General features: G+C 50.2%; 1 protein-coding gene across 5 annotated transcripts in view; it reads left to right on the top strand.

The window, feature by feature from the left end:
- Positions 1-17,520, top strand: part of RNF216 (ring finger protein 216) — a 77,654-nt gene extending 60,134 nt beyond the window's left edge. For all 5 annotated transcript variants that reach the window (XM_061473778.1, XM_061473781.1, XM_061473779.1 and 2 more), the window contains exons 14-17: positions 5,248-5,345; positions 7,732-7,954; positions 16,192-16,261; positions 16,767-17,520. In XM_061473778.1, the coding sequence (XP_061329762.1) occupies positions 5,248-5,345; positions 7,732-7,954; positions 16,192-16,261; positions 16,767-17,086 (711 nt within the window). In that variant the 3' untranslated portion in view covers positions 17,087-17,520. The remainder of the gene's footprint in view (positions 1-5,247; positions 5,346-7,731; positions 7,955-16,191; positions 16,262-16,766) is intronic.
- Positions 17,521-19,606: the final 2,086 nt, after the last annotated feature.

Raw genomic sequence — 19,606 nt, 5'->3', positions numbered from 1 at the left:
GTTTGCACATCTCTAAAGGGGGTGTTTCATCAATATGAATTGTCTTGGGCTGGATTATAGCCTCTTTATCCCCGCCTAATGTATAGGAAATCCCAGAAGCAGCCCCGAAGGCGGTTTGCCCATGAGAGCTTATCCGTGCTTAAAGGTTGTATTCATTCAGCTACTTCTGCATCCATTTTTAGTGAAGGTCAGCGCAGCTTTAGGGACAGTGGAGGCTCTGGGGGGAGGAAGGCTGCGTGGTTCTTTGTTTTCCCATTAACTCATCTGCTTGGGAATTGCAGCCCTTTAATTAAACCAGCGCAGTATGGACTGGCCCTGAGGTGATATCCTAAGACCGTTGCATTCACATCTGCTTTTGGGTAAAACTTGGCCTGTTTGAGGTTAGCTTGCGCTATTGTGTGCCTAAAAGCGGGAAGAAGCAGAGAATCAATCACTGGGGCTCAGTCCCCAGCCCGCATCGGAGGGATGTGCAGCGTGTTTTACCTTCCCCTCACTCCTAGCAGGGAGCGCAGCAGCAAACCCCGGGCGTGCAATCGGCAGAGACCGCTGGAGCGCGCATCCCCCCCTTCCTGGGGGATGCAGGGAGTCGCACGGCACAAGGATTTCATTAACCAGCATATGGAGAGCCACGGCAGGCTCTCAGAGCCACCGCTGCGAGCTGGAGGGCGGTGACGACAGCCTGAGCCGCTGCCTGTCGTTTTTAAGTTGAGCTTCCCCACCACCACCACCACCACTGCCACCGCCTCCCTTTGCCTGCCTTTGTGTTTTGCTCAGTCAGTAAAGGGCTGAGTGCGAGCTCCTGGGGAAGTGCTGTGGGCAGGCGGGCTGTGATCCGTGTGCATCATCCGATGGGTTTGTCCATGTGGCGTTTCTTTGGGTTGAAAGCAGGAAAACTGGCCTACAGGGAAGCAGGAGAGGAGCTTTTTACATGGCACATAGTGAAAGGACAAGGGATGGTGGCCTTAAACTGATTTAGATTAGTTATTAGGAAGTTCTTCACTATGAGGGTGGTGCAGTGCCCAGAGAAGCTGTGGCTGCCCCAACCCTGGCAGTGTTCAAGGCTGGGTTGAACAGGGCTTAGACCAACCTGCTCTAGTGGAAGGTGTCCCTGCTTGTGGCAGGGGTGGGAACCAGGTGAGCTTTAAGGTCCCTTCCAACCCAAACCAGGCTGGGATTCTATGATGTACAATGTGTACAGCATCCAAAAGGACATGAAGACTGGCAAGGAGCAGTTGATAACTTGTGCTTTGGGTTTGGTCTGGTTTCCCCTCCTTGATGTATGGGCTGGACCTTGGAGAGTTGTTTAGCAGAGTGAAAGATGTTTAAGCTGTGTTCTAAAACCTGTAGCATCCATTGCAGGTACAGTGGAAGCGCTGAGGAAGGTGGTAGCTTCACATAAAACCTTCCCTTCTGCCTTCCTGAGGTGCTGGGACAATGAACAAGGATGTTTAAGTATTGTGCTGCCCTTGCTAAAAGCAAACTGGCCACCCTTAGCCAGGCTGGCCCTGAGCACAGAAAGCTGCGTATCCGCACTGCTGACCCTGAGAACAAAGGATCCTCCTGAACCCAAACATGTTTGTGTTAATCCCGGCTGCTTCCTGGCGGCCAGCGAGAGGAAACGGAGCCACTACCTCTAACAGATGTACAGTGAGGAGATTACAGTGTGCGATTAAACACCCTCTCCATCACATCCTCTGCTGTTCCAGCACGGTGCATTAATGGACTGTCCCAGGCTGCCTGCCAAGCTCGGGCAGATGTAACAGGCAGCAGATACTTCATCTCCTGCATCCGTGCCTGGTTTGGAGCCCTTTGCTGATGCCAAGGCTCTGGTGCAAGAACACCGCCCCTTGCCCCAAAAGCATGAGCTGCATTGGATTGGAGAGAAATACATAAATTAGATTGGGTATATATATATATACATTCTAGATTGGATATAAGGAAGAAGTTCTTTCCTGTTAGGGTGGTGAGGCACTGGAATGGGTTGCCCAGGGAAGTTGTGAATGCTCCATCCCTGGCAGGTTTCAAGGCCAGGCTGGACGAAGCCTTGGGTGAGATAATTTAGTGTGAGGTGTCCCTGCCCATGGCAGGGGGTTGGAACTGGATGATCTTGAGGTCCTTTCCAAACCAATCTATGATTAGCTGTACCTGCCTGTGAGGTTGGGGAAAGGCAGGAGAAACACACAGAATTCCCACCATCCAGACCTGGTGAATTTAGCTGGAAAGCTGTTAAAACTAAACCATGCTTTCCCCAGTCATTAGACCAGGGTTTGCTAATGGACAAGGTGCTGAAGAACTTGGGCAGAGGGTTTATTTTGTTGTACTTGACTTGTTTTGTGGCTGCTACACTTGGAGTAGATGATTTCAGGGCTCATTCCCTCTTTGTGCTGGTTTAAGGCACTGCCTTACATTGGAGTAGCCAGTCCTAGTGCCGAGTGCTGCTCTTACAATACAAATAATCTAAACTGCTTGCAAGCAGTCAGCTGTCCTTGCTGTGTGTTCAGGTCAATGAATATGGTAATGGCAGAGTGTGTTTCTTTATCAGATGAAAAGCTGTTTCTGAAACAAAAGAAGCCCTTTGGAAATTGTAGAGATCCCAGTGGTCACATGTGAGATGTGCAAAACCCTCCTCAGGTGAAGTGGGGTGGATTTGACTGGGAGTGAAAATTAAAGTCACTTTCCTGTTCGTGGAGGAGAGCTGTGACCTTGGTTATAGCGTTGCAGCCTTTGATCCACGGGCTTCCTCCCTGCTTTTGTGTGGAGGGGTCCAACACAGCTTCCTGTAAGTGCCAACAATGTGCCATTGTCTTGGGCAGAACAAGGGGAGAAGTGGCATTTTGTTGTGCTCATGGCACATGTATTGTCCATTCCTCTGCTCTGGAGGGGATGTGGCTTGGTCAGAGGCAGCACCAAGTGATGCTCGGAGTTGGGAAGCCATGGGGACATCTCCATGGGGTGCATTGGAACAGGCAGAGCTGCCTGTTGTGGGCTTTGCAGCTCCTCGTGGCCAGCATATCTTGGAAAGGATCCCAGGAATGTGCACAGCTGCTGTGACACTTGCTGTGCAGGAGTCACAGTAACAGGGAGAACCGGATACCTGCTATCTCACACCATCCCATCGCGTCTGGGAGTCTGCATTGCCGTGCCTCTTCCCTCTCTCCTTGCCTGCACTGAAATCCCTTTTCCTGAGTGCAGGAGACAACTGTTTGGCAACTGACAGCAGCCTTAGCTCAAGGGAGAGCATTGTGCTTGCTGCTGCAGCGGGCAAAGCAAAGGGTGGTGGCAGTAGCAAAAGGCAAAGGGAATGGCTTGGTAAGAAAGTCTTAAGTGGCACCATCTGCTTCCAAAGGGCATCGTTTCTAGTTCAGCAGCGAAGGAGGCTCCTGGAGTTCAGTAATTGGGAATAGTAGGCTCCTGGCTGGAATGTGTGCCAACCCTTCTGGCAAAAAGCTGTTCAGTCTTTGTTGCTGGCATGTGAACGTGGGTCTGTGTAGCAGGGCTCCAAGGGCTGGGTTTAACCCTTGATGGATGTAAACCTTACCCAAAGCCTTACAGCACTTTTGATCTTGGAATGGCATGTGGCCAGGTGTTGAGAGTGAAAGGGGAAGGTGGGTCCTCATTGAGGTGCATGAGCAGCTCCAGGTCTGATCCTCCCGTGCTGATAACAGCCAGATGTGACCTGCCAACAGCACACACAAAATGGTGCCTGTTTTAACAGCTTTAGCAGGAAAACACAGGGTATGATGTATGATTTATGAGGCTCAATAGGACTAAGGTGTTTACTGCCCCTTGAAGCTAGTGCTGGCCTGCCAAAGGGTGTGTTTGCAGGGTGAGTGATCCCAAAATCCTCTGCTGAGCTTTCAGGACACAGTCACACACTTGGCTCTTGTCTTACTATAGCCTTTACCCTGCAGTCTGCAGATGTGTCCAGTTTACCAGCCAGGATGAGGAGCCTTTAATTCTGCAAATGAAAGCACAAGCTCTTACACATCTCCCAGCGAGCACAACTACAAACAAGGCAGCATTGTGCACCATCTCCTAGGGGTGGCTTCCTTGGAAGCTTTAGTCTTCATCCTGTTTGTCCAATTCACGATCAAAAGAGTGTGGCTGCCTACGTGTGTCTTTAAGCAGTTACTTCTATCTCATACAAGCACCCAATTTCTTCATTAAAGTAAAAATGAAGGTCATGCAATCAAGTAAGATCTGTGTCTGCAGACATTAGCTTTCAGTAATAGTGTGAGCAGAGCTCTTTTGGGACACTCTGGTGTGGAAGGGAAGAGGATGCTCCACAACCAGATGGGTTTCCCTGCCAAGGGGGAGAGAAAGTTGGATTGAAAAGCCTGAGCCCCAGCCATCGTGGAGATGAAACAGTTGGATTGTGAACTGTGTACTTTCTTCCAAGTTTGATCTGGATGTTTTTTAATCTTCCTCAAATTAAAAGGGAAAAAAAAAAATCTCTTGTTTGACCCAAAACAAAATGATGTTTTCTTTGGCCAGCCAACAGAACAAACCAGCTTCTCCCCAGTGTTAGGCCAAGTCCCCTTGCCAATAGTGCCTCCCCAGCCCTCCTGTTCCACACAGCTTTACCAGTCCTGGATTAGAGCCTTGTTGCTAAAGAGTTTACAAGAACAGGGGAATTCAGTCCCTTGCTGTAAGCTTAGTTCAGCAATTCTGGTTAAACTTGTACATATTTGTTCATATTCCACCTCTGTTTATGGACGTTTGTCCACATCCTGCCTTTTAAAGCTGTTTACTTCTGTACAGTGCTTTATTTGGGGGGGTTTACAAAGCATAATATGGTTACTTTGCTTGTGTGCATGGTGAAGCAGAGGTTTTGATGCAGCTGCAAGGTTTCCATCACCTGCTCAGCTAAAGCTCTTTAAATGAAGGTGAAGGATTTTGGTCAGGAAACAATGAACTTGATGTCCTTTAGCAGCATGGTTTTGTCTTTGCAGTCACCTTTTGGAAGTAGCTGGTGAAATTGGGAGCAATTCCATGGGTTTTAGGTGAACTGAATGGACTTACATTGTACCTATGTGCTTGTGCCTTGGCAAAACCCTTGGCTCCCATTATTTGATGGACTTTCTCTGGTCCCTGGTGGAGAACAGACCTCTATAGCAAACTGTCAGCCCCATCCTCCCCTGATATCCTGTAGCTTGGTGGGGGAAGAGAGTGGAATTTTCCCAGTTCCTAATGCTGTTAATGGTGGGCTGGGTCTTCTCTTCCTTTAATGCTTGTTATCCTCGTCAGGAAACATGTCGGAATTGCCAAGTGCTGTGGAAGGAGCACATGAACCTCACCTGCGAGCAGCTGGCTGAGAAGGATGAAATCAAGTACAGGACATCTGTGTAAGTAAACTCCACAACCAAGCAAAAACCAAGGGTGGATGAACCCCCAGTACACTCTGGTGCGGAGGGGGTGAGAAACCCCTCTGTTCTTGTAGCTGGCAGAGGCCCTCAAGTTCTGCTGGGTGTCCTTCCATCAGGGAGGTCCTAGGGATGTCAAAGCCAAGGAGTCAGAAGGCTCCCAGGATAGGATTTCTTTCTGTGGAATATACTTGGCAGTGGATCCAGCAGGTAATGAGAGAACGTGGGAGAGCTGTCACCAGACCAGCCTGCTCCTCTGGCTTAGCCCAGTGTCTCTTAGTCCTCAGAGGTGAGAAAACCCCATTAGTGTTGCTTCAGGGGGAGAAGGGAGATGTTGCACGGAGGGAAAGAAGTGTATTGAGTCACAGTAAGTTGTGATTGCCCTTTGAGATTCCTGAGAGGAGATGATGTGTGGATTGCTCAGCTCCTGCTTTCTGGCTCTGTGGGAGGAGATGTGTTTTTCTTACAGAAGCTTGCCTCTGTTTCTGGCTGGTTGGTAAGGATTGTTACAGAACGGAGCCATGTTTTCAGGTGTAAATCCCGAGTGCTTCCCTAGAATCTATTGAAGTTTGATCGCTCTCATTGCTACAGGAAACGACAAAATCCTCTGCCTTTAGGGGCTAAGGGATGGAGCAGTCAAGCGGGACTTGCCCACATTGCCTAATCCTTTCTGATTTAGAGGCTGTCTGGCATGAGTAGGGGTTGGAAAGCCTCACCACTGGGAGGCTGAATGACTGTTGCTTGCTCATCCCGCAATCCCTAATTCAGAACGAAACCTTTACACGTTTGATGTGACTCCTTTTCCCTGCCACTCCTTTCCCTGTAGGAAAGAGGACTGAGGAGGAGCGAGTTGTCGTGTCCCTAATAAGGAGAAACACCAGTTGGAAAACCTTTAGCAGCACGTTGCTGGGGAGAGATGAGTCTCATTGCCTGATACAATAAAAGCTTCCTTTTGAAGCGCTGTGTAAGGAAAGGGAAGCGCTGCTGGAGCTCAGGCCAAACTTCCTGCCTTGCTCAAAGCTTCCCAAAAAATATCTGCAGCAGCAGCATCCTGTTTGAGGAGCGGAGGGAAGAGCAGCTGCAGCTCAGAAAGTCAGTCTCAAGTGGGGGTTTTCCCCCCCACCATCTCTATTCTTAGCACATCTCCAAATGCCTGGGTGCAGGTCACGCCAGGTGTAAGTGCATGGGAGCTTTGGGTAGCTGCAGGGCTGATGTTCCCACTTCACCGTTCCCTCTTCCTCCAGCTGTGCTGATGGAGCTGGCTGTGGGGCCGTGCCTGGGTCACTGCTGTGATCCTCCTCTAAAATACCTCCCTGTCACCCCCCAAACACGTGTTGAGTTTGCAGGTCCTCTAAAGGAGCTGGGTGGAGATGCCTGGCTAAGGAAGATCATTCCCCACTGTCAGAGCAGCACAGTCAGAGAGCTGTGCTTCCCTCAATGAAAACACAGCCCTTTTACTCTTCTGTCATCAGATTTCACTTGTAGGTTGTGAATTAAACTGAAACGTGATCTCCGGCGGTCAGAAAATTGGCCCTTAGGATGTCAGCTTATATTCTTAAGTCTTTTAATTAAAGGACTGAGGCTTTCCTCCAGTTCTGTGCCAAAATAGCACTGCCACAAGCTGAGCCCTTGCACTGGAGCATGTGCTGCTGCCAGGACGTCTCCTGGGGACAAGGGCTGTGCTTTGTCCTGGATTCCTGTTTGTGCTCTGTTAAAACCCATTTCTTGAACCTAAAGCAATAACCTCTGGAAAATGCACGTAGGGAATTGTAAGAGGAAGAGGGAAAGCCCAGTCTCTGTGGAGAAAGACAGGATTATTTTCCAGTTACTGATTGAAATTTAACAGAAACCAAGTAAATCTGGAGCGTAGCAGCCAGGCTTGGAGAAGAAAAACCATGGTCGTGGCAGCTTTGTAGCCAGAGCAACAGGCAAACATAAAGCTAGCTCATAGATGACAGCCAAGGGTTTGCTTTTCCTGAGCTTTATCTCCCAGGCTCTGTTTCTCCACAGCCAAGTCAAGCATCCGTGTGGCCTTTGACTTCCAGCTTAAATTCCTCCCAAGCCAGAGCCCGGCGCTGCGGTGTTTTGGCTCACATGGAAACCAGGCTCGGGTCTGCAGCATGCAGCCAGTGATGGACGTTCTTTCACTTCATTTGTTCTTGAGTTGTCATGGGTCGGCTCCAAGTGGAGCTGAGCCCAGACCTCCTTGGAACAGCGGGTGGGCTGTGGGGATGGCGTAGGAGGCAAGAGGAGGGGGTTGGAGATGGGGGGTTAAAGCATGGCTGGGATGGCATCACAGCAGCTTTAACGCGGGCTGATGGCTTCAACCGCCCTTTCTCTCATTCTTCACCCTCTTCTTGCATTGCAGAGAAGAGAAAATGACAGCAGCCCGGATTCGAAAGTGCCACAAGTGTGGCACCAGCCTCATTAAATCGGAGGGCTGCAACCGCATGTCCTGCCGCTGCGGTGCTCAGATGTGCTACCTCTGCCGGGTTGCCATTAACGGGTACGACCACTTCTGCCAACACCTCCGCTCTCCCGGTGTTCCCTGCCATGACTGTGACAAGTGCTCGCTCTGGACAGATCCCACAGTAAGTAACAGGACTTTTGTGAATGCTTTTTCACCCTGATTCCAGTTACTGCTCCGTGCCAGCGTGTTGAAGTCCATGCTTTCCACCAGAGGAAGAGGGTTGGCTTTAGACAGCCCAACATTTTTCCTCTCCCAAGGCAGCTAAAAAACACACTGGAGAAGCCTACATCAGCACAGAGGCACATCTGACCACAACTTGGAAGGGAGCGTTGCTGCTGTATGGAAAAACAGCTCCTGTTAGACAAGGGGTTTGGCTGGAAGTGCTTTGAGCATTGTTCAGGGGCTTGTGGAAAGAGCTGGTGGAGAGCGTGTGCTGGCACCAGGCACAGTAGCCAGCATTGGGATTATTTGGACTCATTTTGCAGCTGAGATGCTGTTTGGTACAGCTTTGAATCTGGAGGCAAGGAGGGGGGTTGTGTCTTTTTGCTGCCCAGATCATCCAGCTGCTGGCTCTGCAAATCCCTGTGCAGAGATGGACCCGTGGAGAAAACTGCCTGGAAGCCAACAATGCGGAGTTAGAGCTGGGTCTGTTCTCATGGCTGTTGTCAACAGCTGCAGAGAGAGAACCGAAGCATAGACTGAGCTCTGAGGGAAGCTGTAGTAACTTAATACAGCTTGTAGCTGTGACGAGCATGGGAAAACTTAGTAGTGCAGTGTCTCTGTAAGTAGAGGTCTTCAATACCAGAAACCCGGGAGTGTAGGTAGGAACAGGAGTTGAATTTCCTGGTGTCAACAAAGCCGTAGAGCAATGTGAATTGTGGATCTGCCTTCCCAGGGCTCGTCTGAGCTTTGTTGTTCCCAACACTTCTTTGTCTCGGGCTGCTGCAGTTGCCAGACTGCTCCCAGCCTCTCTTTCTGCAGGGAATGTGCACAATCCTGTGCTTGCACAAAGGCAAGGAAAAGCCACTCTAAATCTCTCCCTTCTGTCTGCAGGCTCTTGGGGATTTCCCAGCAGTGTCGCAAGCAACTTCCCAATCCTCTGCTTGCCTGCTTTATTCCCTGCATTATCCTATCAATGGGAGGTGTTAAACTAAACACAGACATCTCTTTCTAGACACCCCTGTAGCGCTTTTGGCACCTGGATATGCGCTCCTCAGATTCCTGCCCCACTCCTCCTCGTTTTCCACCGGGATGTGATTCAGGGTTCGGCAGCGCTGGCATCCTTTGTTCCCATCAGGCTGCTGATTGTGCTGGGTGCTGGCATTTGTTCAGAGCCAGAGAAAACATGAGGCCTCTCCAAAGACCCATACTGTACTTCAAACTAAATAAATAAAGAGGCAGCACAAAGAGGACGCTGTCACCAGGCCCTTGCCAGCTCTCTAATGAACCAATGTTGTGGCAAAGAAACTTTCCCACTGTCAGCAAAGAGCTGGCACTGCTCTTTATTAGTTATCATTGTTATTGCTTTTCCTTTTGGCTGATTGAGTGCTGGAGGCTGGGGAGGTGAAGTTGGGTGATTCTCCTCGCTGCAAAGTATAATGTGGAACTCAAGCGTTGGCTTCTAAGGTTCAAGTGATGGAGATCTGTGTGCGTTATCCCCCTTTGTGATGGGCTTAGTGACGCTAACCCAGTCCCGCCTGGGTGATCTGTCAAATGGGACATGGAAACTGGGATTAATGTGGTAGGTGTGAAGAGGGGGAATGAATTTGAGTCTTGGCATGGGGATATGGAAGAGGCCATAGAGAGAATGGCTTGTCCTTTGTCAGGGACAATGTCCATCCAAGGGATTACCCCATCCCATTTTTGCTGGCTGCTGCATTGGCATCTTCTTGCAACTCAACTCCTCTGTTTCCTCTTTTGGCTCAATTTCTTCTATTCTGTTGAAACCAGTAGACAGCTGATGCTGTATATATAGGAAGAGAATATCTGCCTTGAGCTTGCACACGTTCGCAGCCACACATGTGAGTACAGAGAAGATGCGTTATCTCATTGCCTGCGAAACTGCAGCCCATCACTAAGGAGCAGCCACTCCTCTCTCTGGATTAGGTTCTGCTGCAGCATGGGGAGGGCACATGTGGGGGCACCAAAACCTGGCTTCCAGAGGGTGACAGGATGATTTTGTTCTGATTTCTGATAGACTTATGTACAGCCTTAACTTAGAACCATCTTCACAGCAGACCGGTGCCATGGTCACGGTAACACGGTCTTGTCTGCTCACGTTTCATTGATGTTAGAGCTTTCTGTCAGACCTGGGTGACTTCATACCTTTGCGAAGGATCTGGTTTGGGTCTCACTCCCCACTGTTTAAAGCAAAATTCATTTTTAAGTAGGGAACCTTTGTTCTTTTCCAAGGGTTTAACGTTTTCTGAGGCTGAAATGATTCTTGCGAAAGTATAAGTGAACCTATTCATTAACTTGGGCTAAAACCAGATTAAAGACAGTCCTCTAGGAGCTGCAGCATCTGTAAGTCTTTGTCTCAAATGATCTTGAGAGAATAAAGCCGACAACATTTCCCATAATGAAAGGTTAGTTAAAATCCTGTGCCTGCATTGTCATGAGGCTGGAGTCTGATTTAAAAGCAGTGGTGCAATATTTGCCAGCTCAGAGATGAGCTGCAATCGGGCTGCGGTCAGCAGCATCCAGGGTTGCAGGCAGTAATCACTTAATCACTGCATTTCTTCTGGAGCTCATCCGTGCCCTGCACCCCTGTAGGATATGAACACGTGCCAGGAGCTCTTCTCACTTGGCCAGAACTCCTCATGTTCCTCTCCTGCAAAGCCCGTGCTCGCTTTGGCTCAGCTCACTGAGACGGTGCTGGCTGCTGCAGGGGCTGATGCAATATTGCTGGAGACACAGCTCGGGATGGAGCAGTGGGAATTGGCTCTGGGACTCGGGGCTGTGATTTCCCTCCTCTCAAAATACCCATAGCAAAGCTCTATGTGTTTTAACCGGTATGTACAAATCCCGTGGTGCAGTTTGACTAATGCATTCTGCCTGGTTTGGTAAACCAGGTGCTGCTCTCGTATGTATTCGTTTCATACTCCTCTTTGGACTATCAGTGTGTTACATAGCAGCTTTTTTTGGCTTTAAACTTTAAGATGTTTTCAGTAAACTCTTCAAACACTCCCAAAGGCCCATCGTTAAAGTTCAAAGCAGAAGACTAATCGTTATAAGGTGTTTGCAATTACTCCTCCTTCTAGCATTATAAAAAGAAGATGGTGAGCGAAGACTGTGTAAAACTTCAAATGCATTAAGGTAAGGCATGAAGGACACAGCGCTGCCTTTAGGATTTGGAGGGCGGAAAAACACCCCTAAACCCTTCTTTTTTAGCATCCTATAAAATGCCTTAATCATAAGCATACAGTTAATTCCGGCTGTTCACAGAAAGCCATCAATAGGGAATGCCTGTTGCTAAAATAACTCTGCATGTCTTAAACGCCAGCGTGTGCTTCATCCCCGTCCTGGCCCCCCTTTTCCTGCAGCACTGCGGATGCCCTGTTCCAGTTACAACACAGCCTGCTTTTATCCCCTGCTTCCTGCTGCAAGGAGGAACATGCCGGAGACAGCCGATGCCTGTTCTTGCTCAGGATCTCCGCAGCTGATCTGGGAATGATTTGAAATAAAACCCCTTTAGTCCTTTGGAAGCCTCCGTCGTGAAAGAAATCAGTTCAGGTTGATTAGGAACGGCTGCAGCCACACGTACGTGGAGAAAAGCAAGCTGTAAAGAGCCACAAAGGGGGAGACGGTGGTGGTGGGGGGGGCACTTTCTGAAGACAGGGGAGGGGTTGTGCAGCCCAGGAATAGTTCCCAGGTCCCTTGTTTTCCCTGGTTCAGGAGGCGGGCAGCAGCTTTCCTCTGACACTTCATAATTACAGATAAGGAGAGCTTTCAGAAGCTCCCTGGATGGCACGTTTGTTCAGGGCAGAGGAGGGTTTATTTGGGGGAGGTTGTGTCTGTGTGGTTAGCAGAGCTTTTATCTCCTCTGCGGCTGTATTTCCCTGTTCTGATGGGCTGTGTGTTTCTCCAGCAGCTCTTTCTCTGTGTGTGCAGGGCCCTGCGTGGATGCCGGATGCGGCATTGTTGAAACAGGCCATGAAAAGGTGCCTCGCTTAGCAACCCAGCCCAGCTCTTTAGCTAATCCAGCCACAGACCCGAGCCACCCTTTCTGCTGTGATTAGCTCCCTGCTCACTGCATTCCCTGGATTCAATGGGAGAGGGATGAAAGGAAAAGCCTGCTCCGGGCCGAGACCCTTTTGCGGGTGTGGGATCCTAAGGGCAGGCTCTCAGGGATGAGCAGTGCAGGTTTTGGCTGCAGGACTGGGGATGGCTCCTGCAAAGAGCATTCCACCATCAGCTTTGGAGCAAAGGAGGGTCCTGTTTTGCCACTTTAAAACGCAGCTGCTCTTCATAACCACGTTTGCTTTCTGCCGTGTTTGCTGATAAGAAGGGTGAATACATCTCAGATCCTTTGCATTTTCCTCTTGGCCACCTCCCTTCTCCCGTGATGCAACAGAGGATGGGGAAGGGCCACGCTCTAGCATTGCCCTGTGTGTTTTCTCTCAGGAGGAGAGGCAAGTAACATCCTTGCTCCAAACCCACGCAGGCTGAGACCCAGCAGGGCTCGGGGGTTGCTTTTAGTCTTTTATCTTTCCTTGTTGCTGTAGGCAAGGCAGCTGACAGGAAGATGACTGTTAACATGACAAGATCAGTCCCTTCAATCCGTGCAGCCAGTGAACGGGCTATTAGAATCATAATCTAATCCTTTATTAAGGGACTTGAAGCTGCTCAGGCAAATGGACACAAGAGGCTTTTTGAGCTTGTGCTGCAGCCTCCACCCCATGTGACATTAAATGGGGTTTTCACCACAAAAGCTATCCCTAAGTGTGCTAATGAAAGCTTGCTTTTTGGTGTGGATGCTTTACCCCTAGATGAATCTGTCACCTCCCTCCGGTTACTGTGGAATCAAAACCCTGTCTTTGCTTCTCATAGGTTCTCTTTGATGCGAACTGGAATAAGCAGAACTTGTGGCACCAGTTTTCCTTCACAAATACCCTAAAATTGTCTTGCTGTGCACATTGCTTTTTGTGTTGTTCCGTTCGGGATGTGGATCTTTCCTAAATACTGCAGGTATTGACCTGAGCTCTGTATCCAGCACTTGCCAAGTGTAATGTCAGCTGCTTGGCTAGGAAGGTGCACGTTGTGCAGGGTATTTTTCCCCTTTCTGTATTAATGGATACTGGTGCTTCAGGAATCCTGATGCAAAGAAAAATTCAAAGCCAAGATTCAGTGTGTGGGATTGAATGTAAATACCTCTTAACCTTCCAGTGTGAGAATACATTTTTATCAGCAGAGAAGCAACAAAGGTGTCCTTGGAGAGGAGCTCTTCATCGGGGGCTGTGGTGATAAAACAAGGGGTAATGGGTTCAATCAAAACAGGGGACAAATAGGTTGGATATAAGGAAGTTCTTCCATGTGAGGGTGCTGAGGCACTGGCACAGGGTGCCCAGAGAAGCTGTGGCTGCCCCATCCCTGGCAGTGTTCAAGGCCGGGTTGGACACAGGGGCTTGGAGCAAGCTGCTCTAGTGGAAGGTGTCCCTGCCTGTGGAGCTGGATGAGCTTTAAGGTCCCTTCAACCCAAACCGTGCTATGATTCTATGTAGTTTGTTATATCTCTGCTGGGATTTACAGTCACAGAAGTGGTCAGCAACTTGTCATCCTGATTTGGGTCTGTTCCTGGCATGTTTTTTGCATCTAGGGGGTGTGCTGTAAGGTGTACCCCCTCTTGAAGACCAAGAAGGGATGTGGATCTCTGGCCACTGTGTTTGAAGTGATGTGGTTTATGTTGTCCTCGCAAGGTAGACATCGTTTCGGAGCTCTGGCAGATGGCCTTTGCTGTTCTGCAGTTCCCTGTTGCCCTGGGAGCTGCAGTAATTGAAGCCTGCATCCCCTTGGTGTGTGTGCAGCTGGCTCTCCGGCCCTGGGGGCACATGGCTTTGTGGATCCTCATTAGTGTGGAGGTCAGCTGCAGTTTAAACTGGGAGGGTTGAGTAGCCCTCGCTGCAGGAGGATCTTGTTGTATTTGATGTGTCCTCTTCCCCTGATGTCAACCAGGACAGACCGGTATCAACAGCGGCGTTTGCAGGAGCTGCAGCATCACAGGGGGTGGTATCAGGATGGGGTGTCCCTGGGAAGCACCATTTCAGAGGGTTAATTACAGACTTAAAGCTTTTCTTTTTAAGCTAGAGGGGAATTCTGCATGTTTCGAGGCTTTAAGGTGAGGTTTATGCCTTTGTGTGAGGGATGGAGATCGGGGGGTGATCTTGTTCGGTTGAGCTTAAGATGTGTTTCTTGTCCTGTAACTAAAGAAAAGCTTTCAGGTAAGTCTTTTCCAGTAAGTGGCAATCAAATGGGAGACGTGGCTCTCTCCGTTGTCAACAGCATTGCAAAATACATTCTGAGGGCAACAGAAAGTGAAGTTTTGGGCCACCCTTTGAGAGGCTGCTCAGGCAGCGAAGGAGCAGAGGATGTTTGGTGCTTGGTGCAGAGCGTGCCCACGTTGTTTTCCAGCCAGGGAGCATCACAGTCTGAAGCTTGGGGTGTAATTAGAAGTTCTGTATAGGCTCAGAAGAGCCATTCTTCAGCAGTTTTTATGGAGATAGATAGGCTGTAATTAACAGTCCATGGAAGCAGCCTGCTTGGGGAAGAAAAAAGCATGTCCTGGAACGTCTTCATTTTAACTGTTGACTCACAGAGGAATAAGAGGGAGGCAAGTATGGAGTTGGATGGTTTTCTGCAGATTAAGATAACTTCAGTCTCCCAGGGAAACCTTATCTGGAGGCTAGAGAAGGGCACATCTTAGCAAGCTGCCCATGCTAGACACGTGCAGGACCATGAGATTGGAACTGGGAAGCTGGCTAGACTTAAAATAACTTCAGTGTAGCCACACACATGAAGCGTATTTTGAGTTGAGTTCCAGCACTCTTTAAAATAGAGGCTATTTTCCACAGTAAGAGTGTTCAGGAAGAAACTTACGGGATTTGGCAGAGCTGAAATGAGGATGCATAAACTGAGGCAGAGTCTTGTGTGTTGTGGGGTGCTTGGGGTTTCCCTCCTGCTCCACTGGTGGTTTGCAAGCGCTAAGTGCTCCTTAGCACCAGAGCATCCGAGTGCCTGCTGCAGGTGCTGTGTGTCAGCAGCAGCTCCTGTTCTTGGCCTTCTTCCCTAATAACTAACATTAAGAGCACAGACACTGTCCCTTATAGGGGAATAGCTTAGCTATTCCCATTTGTTTTCTGAAAGCACCAGGTAATGTTTCATCCCAATGGACACAAAGCAGCAGATGCAGCCCTGCAGAGACCAGGGGGACCTCTGTTGCCATCGCTGCACATATGGCCAGCAGAAGCATCTGCTGCCTGGCCCTGAAAGGGAGTTGTCTCTTGAGTTGTTGGGTGTGATCTTTGTTACCCTTGATAGCTGTTGCATGCTGTGGTGCAGTGAAGAAACTCGTTTTTCACACCTCTTCTTGGGAGCAGGCAGTTAATAGCTCAGGAGTTGCAGTCTTCTTCCAGGACTTTGTGCATCCCTTGACCTAGTAAATGGTGGCATAAATGCCATCCTTCTTAGCTACCTGAAGCTCCTCTGCATTGTTTGCTCTGGGCTGCTCCTTTGGGTTGGGACAGCCAAAGGTGACAAGAAGCAGAACGACGCTTTCCACTTCTGCTTGTCCTTGTGTTCTTGGTGAGCAGTGGGTCTGAATATACTTCTTATAACCTCTAGATAGACATTAAAGCAACATATTGGGATTTATGCCCTCCTCAGAGTTACAGATAAGATCTAAATGGCCTCGTCACAGTAGTTTAGCTACTAGAGCCAGGATTTAAGTTGTGTTCATTCCAGCTGTTGGGCCAAAAGCTCTGGAAGTGCCAGGGTAATGTAAATATTTAATAGCCTGTTGCCATTTAAAAGATTAACAGCTCTTCAGCAATGCTTCACATGGGAGGAGCTGGGTTGCACTCCTCTGGTTTCCATCCAGGCAATGGATTTTAGCACCGAGCTCCCAGGAAAACTGATCTTAAGCCTCTTAGTGCTACTCTGTAGAGGAGGCTTAGCTCTGTGCTGCAGTCCCCCTTCGCAGCCTTGCTTTGGGCTAAATCTAAGTCAACCCCAAATGAGGACAATTCAGCTGCATTCACCTTTTATTTCCTCCTGCAAACGTGCTGAAAAGAAAAGCAGCGTTGAGAGGACAGGTTGCTGCAGCAGGAATTAACCCACGGACTCTTGTATTCCTGTGATTTCTAGGAAGACGATGAGAAGATAATCCAGGAGATTCAGAAAGAGGCCGAAGAGGAGCAGAGGAAGAAGAATGGAGGTAAGTCAGTCTGTACCTGTGCTTTGACATCAAGCTGAGGGCAACGGGAGAGCCTAGATCCCTGCTCCTGACAAGTCTGGACCTTCACTGGGTTCTCCCCACAGCCTGGCTGTCTGTGCTGTACCAAGCATCACCCAAAACACTGCTGCAGAGAGGGGTGCAAGCCATCACCCTGGGAACCTGTCTGGCTTTAAAGTGCTGCTGCCGACAGGCTTTTGCTGTGACAGTGGGGAGGCACAAGGCTTGTGCTCAGCTCCTTTGGTGCCGGCTGTGATGGATGCACACACCTGTCTCCTCTCCACTTGGCCAAGTGGCTTGAAGGGCAGCAAAACCTTTGTGGTGTGGTGAAAGGAGCCAAACCTGAAAGCTGTGCCTGCAGCATGGAAGGGGCAAGCAGCGGTGCTGTAGAGTGCGCTTAAGGAGCGTGCAGGGATGGAGGACGCTGCCTGCAAATGCAAGACTGGTTTGTGGCGTGACTGGTTCTTGTCTCTCTCCCCCTCTGCAGAGAACAGCTTCAAGCGGATCGGCCCTCCTGTAGAAAAGCCCGTGGAGAAAATCCAGAGGATTGAAGTCATCCCCAGACCTGTTCCTCAGAACCTCCATCAGCCCCGGATGTGCCCTTACCCCTTCATGCACCCTCCTTTCCAGCTCCCTCCCGTCCGCCCCCTGTACAACAACATCCCGCTCCACATCCGCCCTGTCCCCGCTCCCTACGTGCCCCCGTTACCCAACATGAGGGTGAACTTTGACTTCCCCCAGATCAACGCTCGGCGGGAGCACAACTTGCCTATGCACTTTGGCCCTCAGCCTCGCCAGCAGTTCTGACCTGCTTCAAACAGCACTTGACATAGTCACTGCAGGGCAAAGCCACCCTATCACATCACCCCCCTTCCTTCTCCAGCTCCTCTTGGATTATCCAGCTGCCGGGGGATCCCTGAGTCGCCCGTCTTTGCACTGTATCCCTCTCTAGAGCTTCTCTGAACCTTTGCAGTCAAACGTTTCGACCTGTGCTGCAACAGGCCTTGGTGCTGCATTTCCCAAGGGATCTCTCCCTGTGCTGGGCATCCAGGTGATTTTGATTTGATAGAGCCTGTTCAGGCAGCTGTTGGGAGGGAAGGTGACACTTTGTGCAGTGCAGGGATGCAGCCATTCCTTGGGGACTTCCCAAATATCCTTCTTTCCTGCTGGCTGGAGCAGCTGCTGCACAGACAAGTGAGGCTGGGGCTGAAGAGGGAGACTTGCATCTGAGTAAGACCTGCAGGAGCTGGCTGCCCTTCTGCCTGCAGGGAGGCACAAGGCTGATGTTCCCATGTTCTCCAGCATCCCTGTAACCCGCCAGCACCTCCCAACAGAAATACACTTTTCCATACCAAGTCAGTGAAGTGTTTTTAGCATTTCTCCCTCCCTAAGTGGGGTAATGGGATGCAGCAGCCATCTCACTGCTGAGATCTCAGTGGGAAGCCCAGAGCCATGTTCAGTCTCAGGGCTTTAGCGAGTAGCACAAGACTCAGGCACCCTGATCTTTGGCTGAACTGAACTTGCCCCTTGAAAGAGCTCAGGACTTTTATCCCCACGGGAGGGTGGCTCAGCTTCCAAAACGTGGCCTTTGCTTTGCTGTTCCCATCTGACAGCCCGAACCTCCCCTTGCTTCTGGCCGTGGTTCTCAAACAGCTGTCAAAGCACCCAGAGCCAAGCTGTGCCCATCATCACAAAAACTGCTTGGGTTAAGACCCTGTTAGATGCATAGGCAGTGCTGCAGGAAAACTGGGAATTACCCTTGCAGTGGTGCGTGCACTGCAGCTCTGTGTTGCAGGAAGCCTGCTGCTTTCATGGCACATGGGAACCCCTGACAGGTTGTGTTTCAGCCTGATCACTTTGGGAACAGCAAAGATGAGTATTGCTGGGCTTAGGAAGTGAGGGGTTAGGAACAGCAAAGCTTCCCTATGAGAAGCAAGGGCTGTAGGTGCTGGGCTGCAGGAGGAGTTTTGGCACAAAGCCCTTTCCTCACCTCTCTTTGGGTGCTCTGTCTGGTAGACGTCCCCTCTAGAACAGATGGTTGGAGTGGATGAAATCCTCCCTCCCAGAAATGCTGGGCTAGCTTTCAGCATCCCATTGGTGCTGTCATTCCCTGGGTGGTTTGCTTTGGGCTTTGTCCTGCTGGGAACCCTCTGGGTGCCCTTTCAGTTATTCCCTGCTGTATTTGAGCATCCATCTTCTGGTTTCATTTGGGTTTCTTAGGTAAAACTCCCTGCCTCCACCTCGCAGCTTCTGCCCATCCCTTGCTTGCAGCTCTCTGTAAGTGCTTCATGCACAGCATCCCCTTGGGAGTGCAGCAAGTGGTGGGCTCAGGGCTGTCAGTGGGATGCTCGCAGCATAAGCCAGCGCCTGGGACAGCATCTGGAGGCCACTGTCCCCAGCAGGCTCTCCCAGAGGGAATTTCCATGCCTTTTGCAGCTGAGTCAGCAATTTCTCCACTCTTGGGCATTGCCCATGGGTTGGGCGTACCCTATGGGGTGCTCTGTTCCAGCTCTCGTGCCATGGTCTCTCTAGCATTAAGAGCCAAGTGGTGTTCCCTTGCTGCTGTCATCTCTTCTTACTTATCATTCTCATCTTACTGCTCAGCTGGGGTTTGGCCAAGTTTACATCCTGCCTTGCACCGAGTGATTCCTGTGGTAGCCAGGAGCAGCATCCCATTGGATTTGGGGCAGCAGGGCTGTGTTCACAGAGTTAAGAGGTGGTGAGAAGATGGACCCAGGTCAGGAGAAGAATGGGTGCCTTCTCCTTATAGGAAGGATATCCTGTGTTGTTTCATCGCTGGGATTCTCTGTGCTCAAGTCTTGCATGAACCCTTCAGGCTTCCCGAAGCGTGTTCCCTCCTGCAGCAGGGTGGTTGGGATTGTCCATTAATACCCACCTGTGCAAAGTGGGGGGGGATCCTTTGGTGTGCGTCTGCGGATGCGTGGGCATCGGGAGTAAAGCCTTGGCACAGGGATGCGCAGAGGTGGAGCAAGAGGGATGGAGAAGCATCGGGCAGAGGTGGGAAGTATCTGTGGTCCATCCTTGTGGTTGGGACGTGGGGGTCCTCTGCTGCTGTGGCACAAACATCACGGACCTGGAGTTGCTTGATGGATGTAAGGGGAGAAAGCCTTGAGCTGGTCTGTGTCTGAGAGAAGATGACTCAGTGCTTGGTGTCTGGTGCAGAGCTTTCTGATAGGGCTTGTGTTGATCTGTATGCAAATAGGAAGGGAAATAACCCCAAACCTTACTGCACCCCCCCCAGATCCCTCCTGATGTGGTCTCCAACTCCTCCACCCCGTTTCCCTCCTGCCCTGCAGTCCTTGAAGC

This window comes from Pezoporus flaviventris, unplaced genomic scaffold (genome assembly GCF_033815535.1).
Source record: "Pezoporus flaviventris isolate CSIRO_AGI_PZ_B2104156 unplaced genomic scaffold, CSIRO_AGI_Pfla_v1 ptg000078l, whole genome shotgun sequence".
Taxonomy (NCBI): domain Eukaryota; kingdom Metazoa; phylum Chordata; class Aves; order Psittaciformes; family Psittacidae; genus Pezoporus; species Pezoporus flaviventris.
The sequence above is the reverse complement of the archived record's forward strand: the minus strand, read 5'-3'. Positions and strand labels throughout refer to the sequence as shown.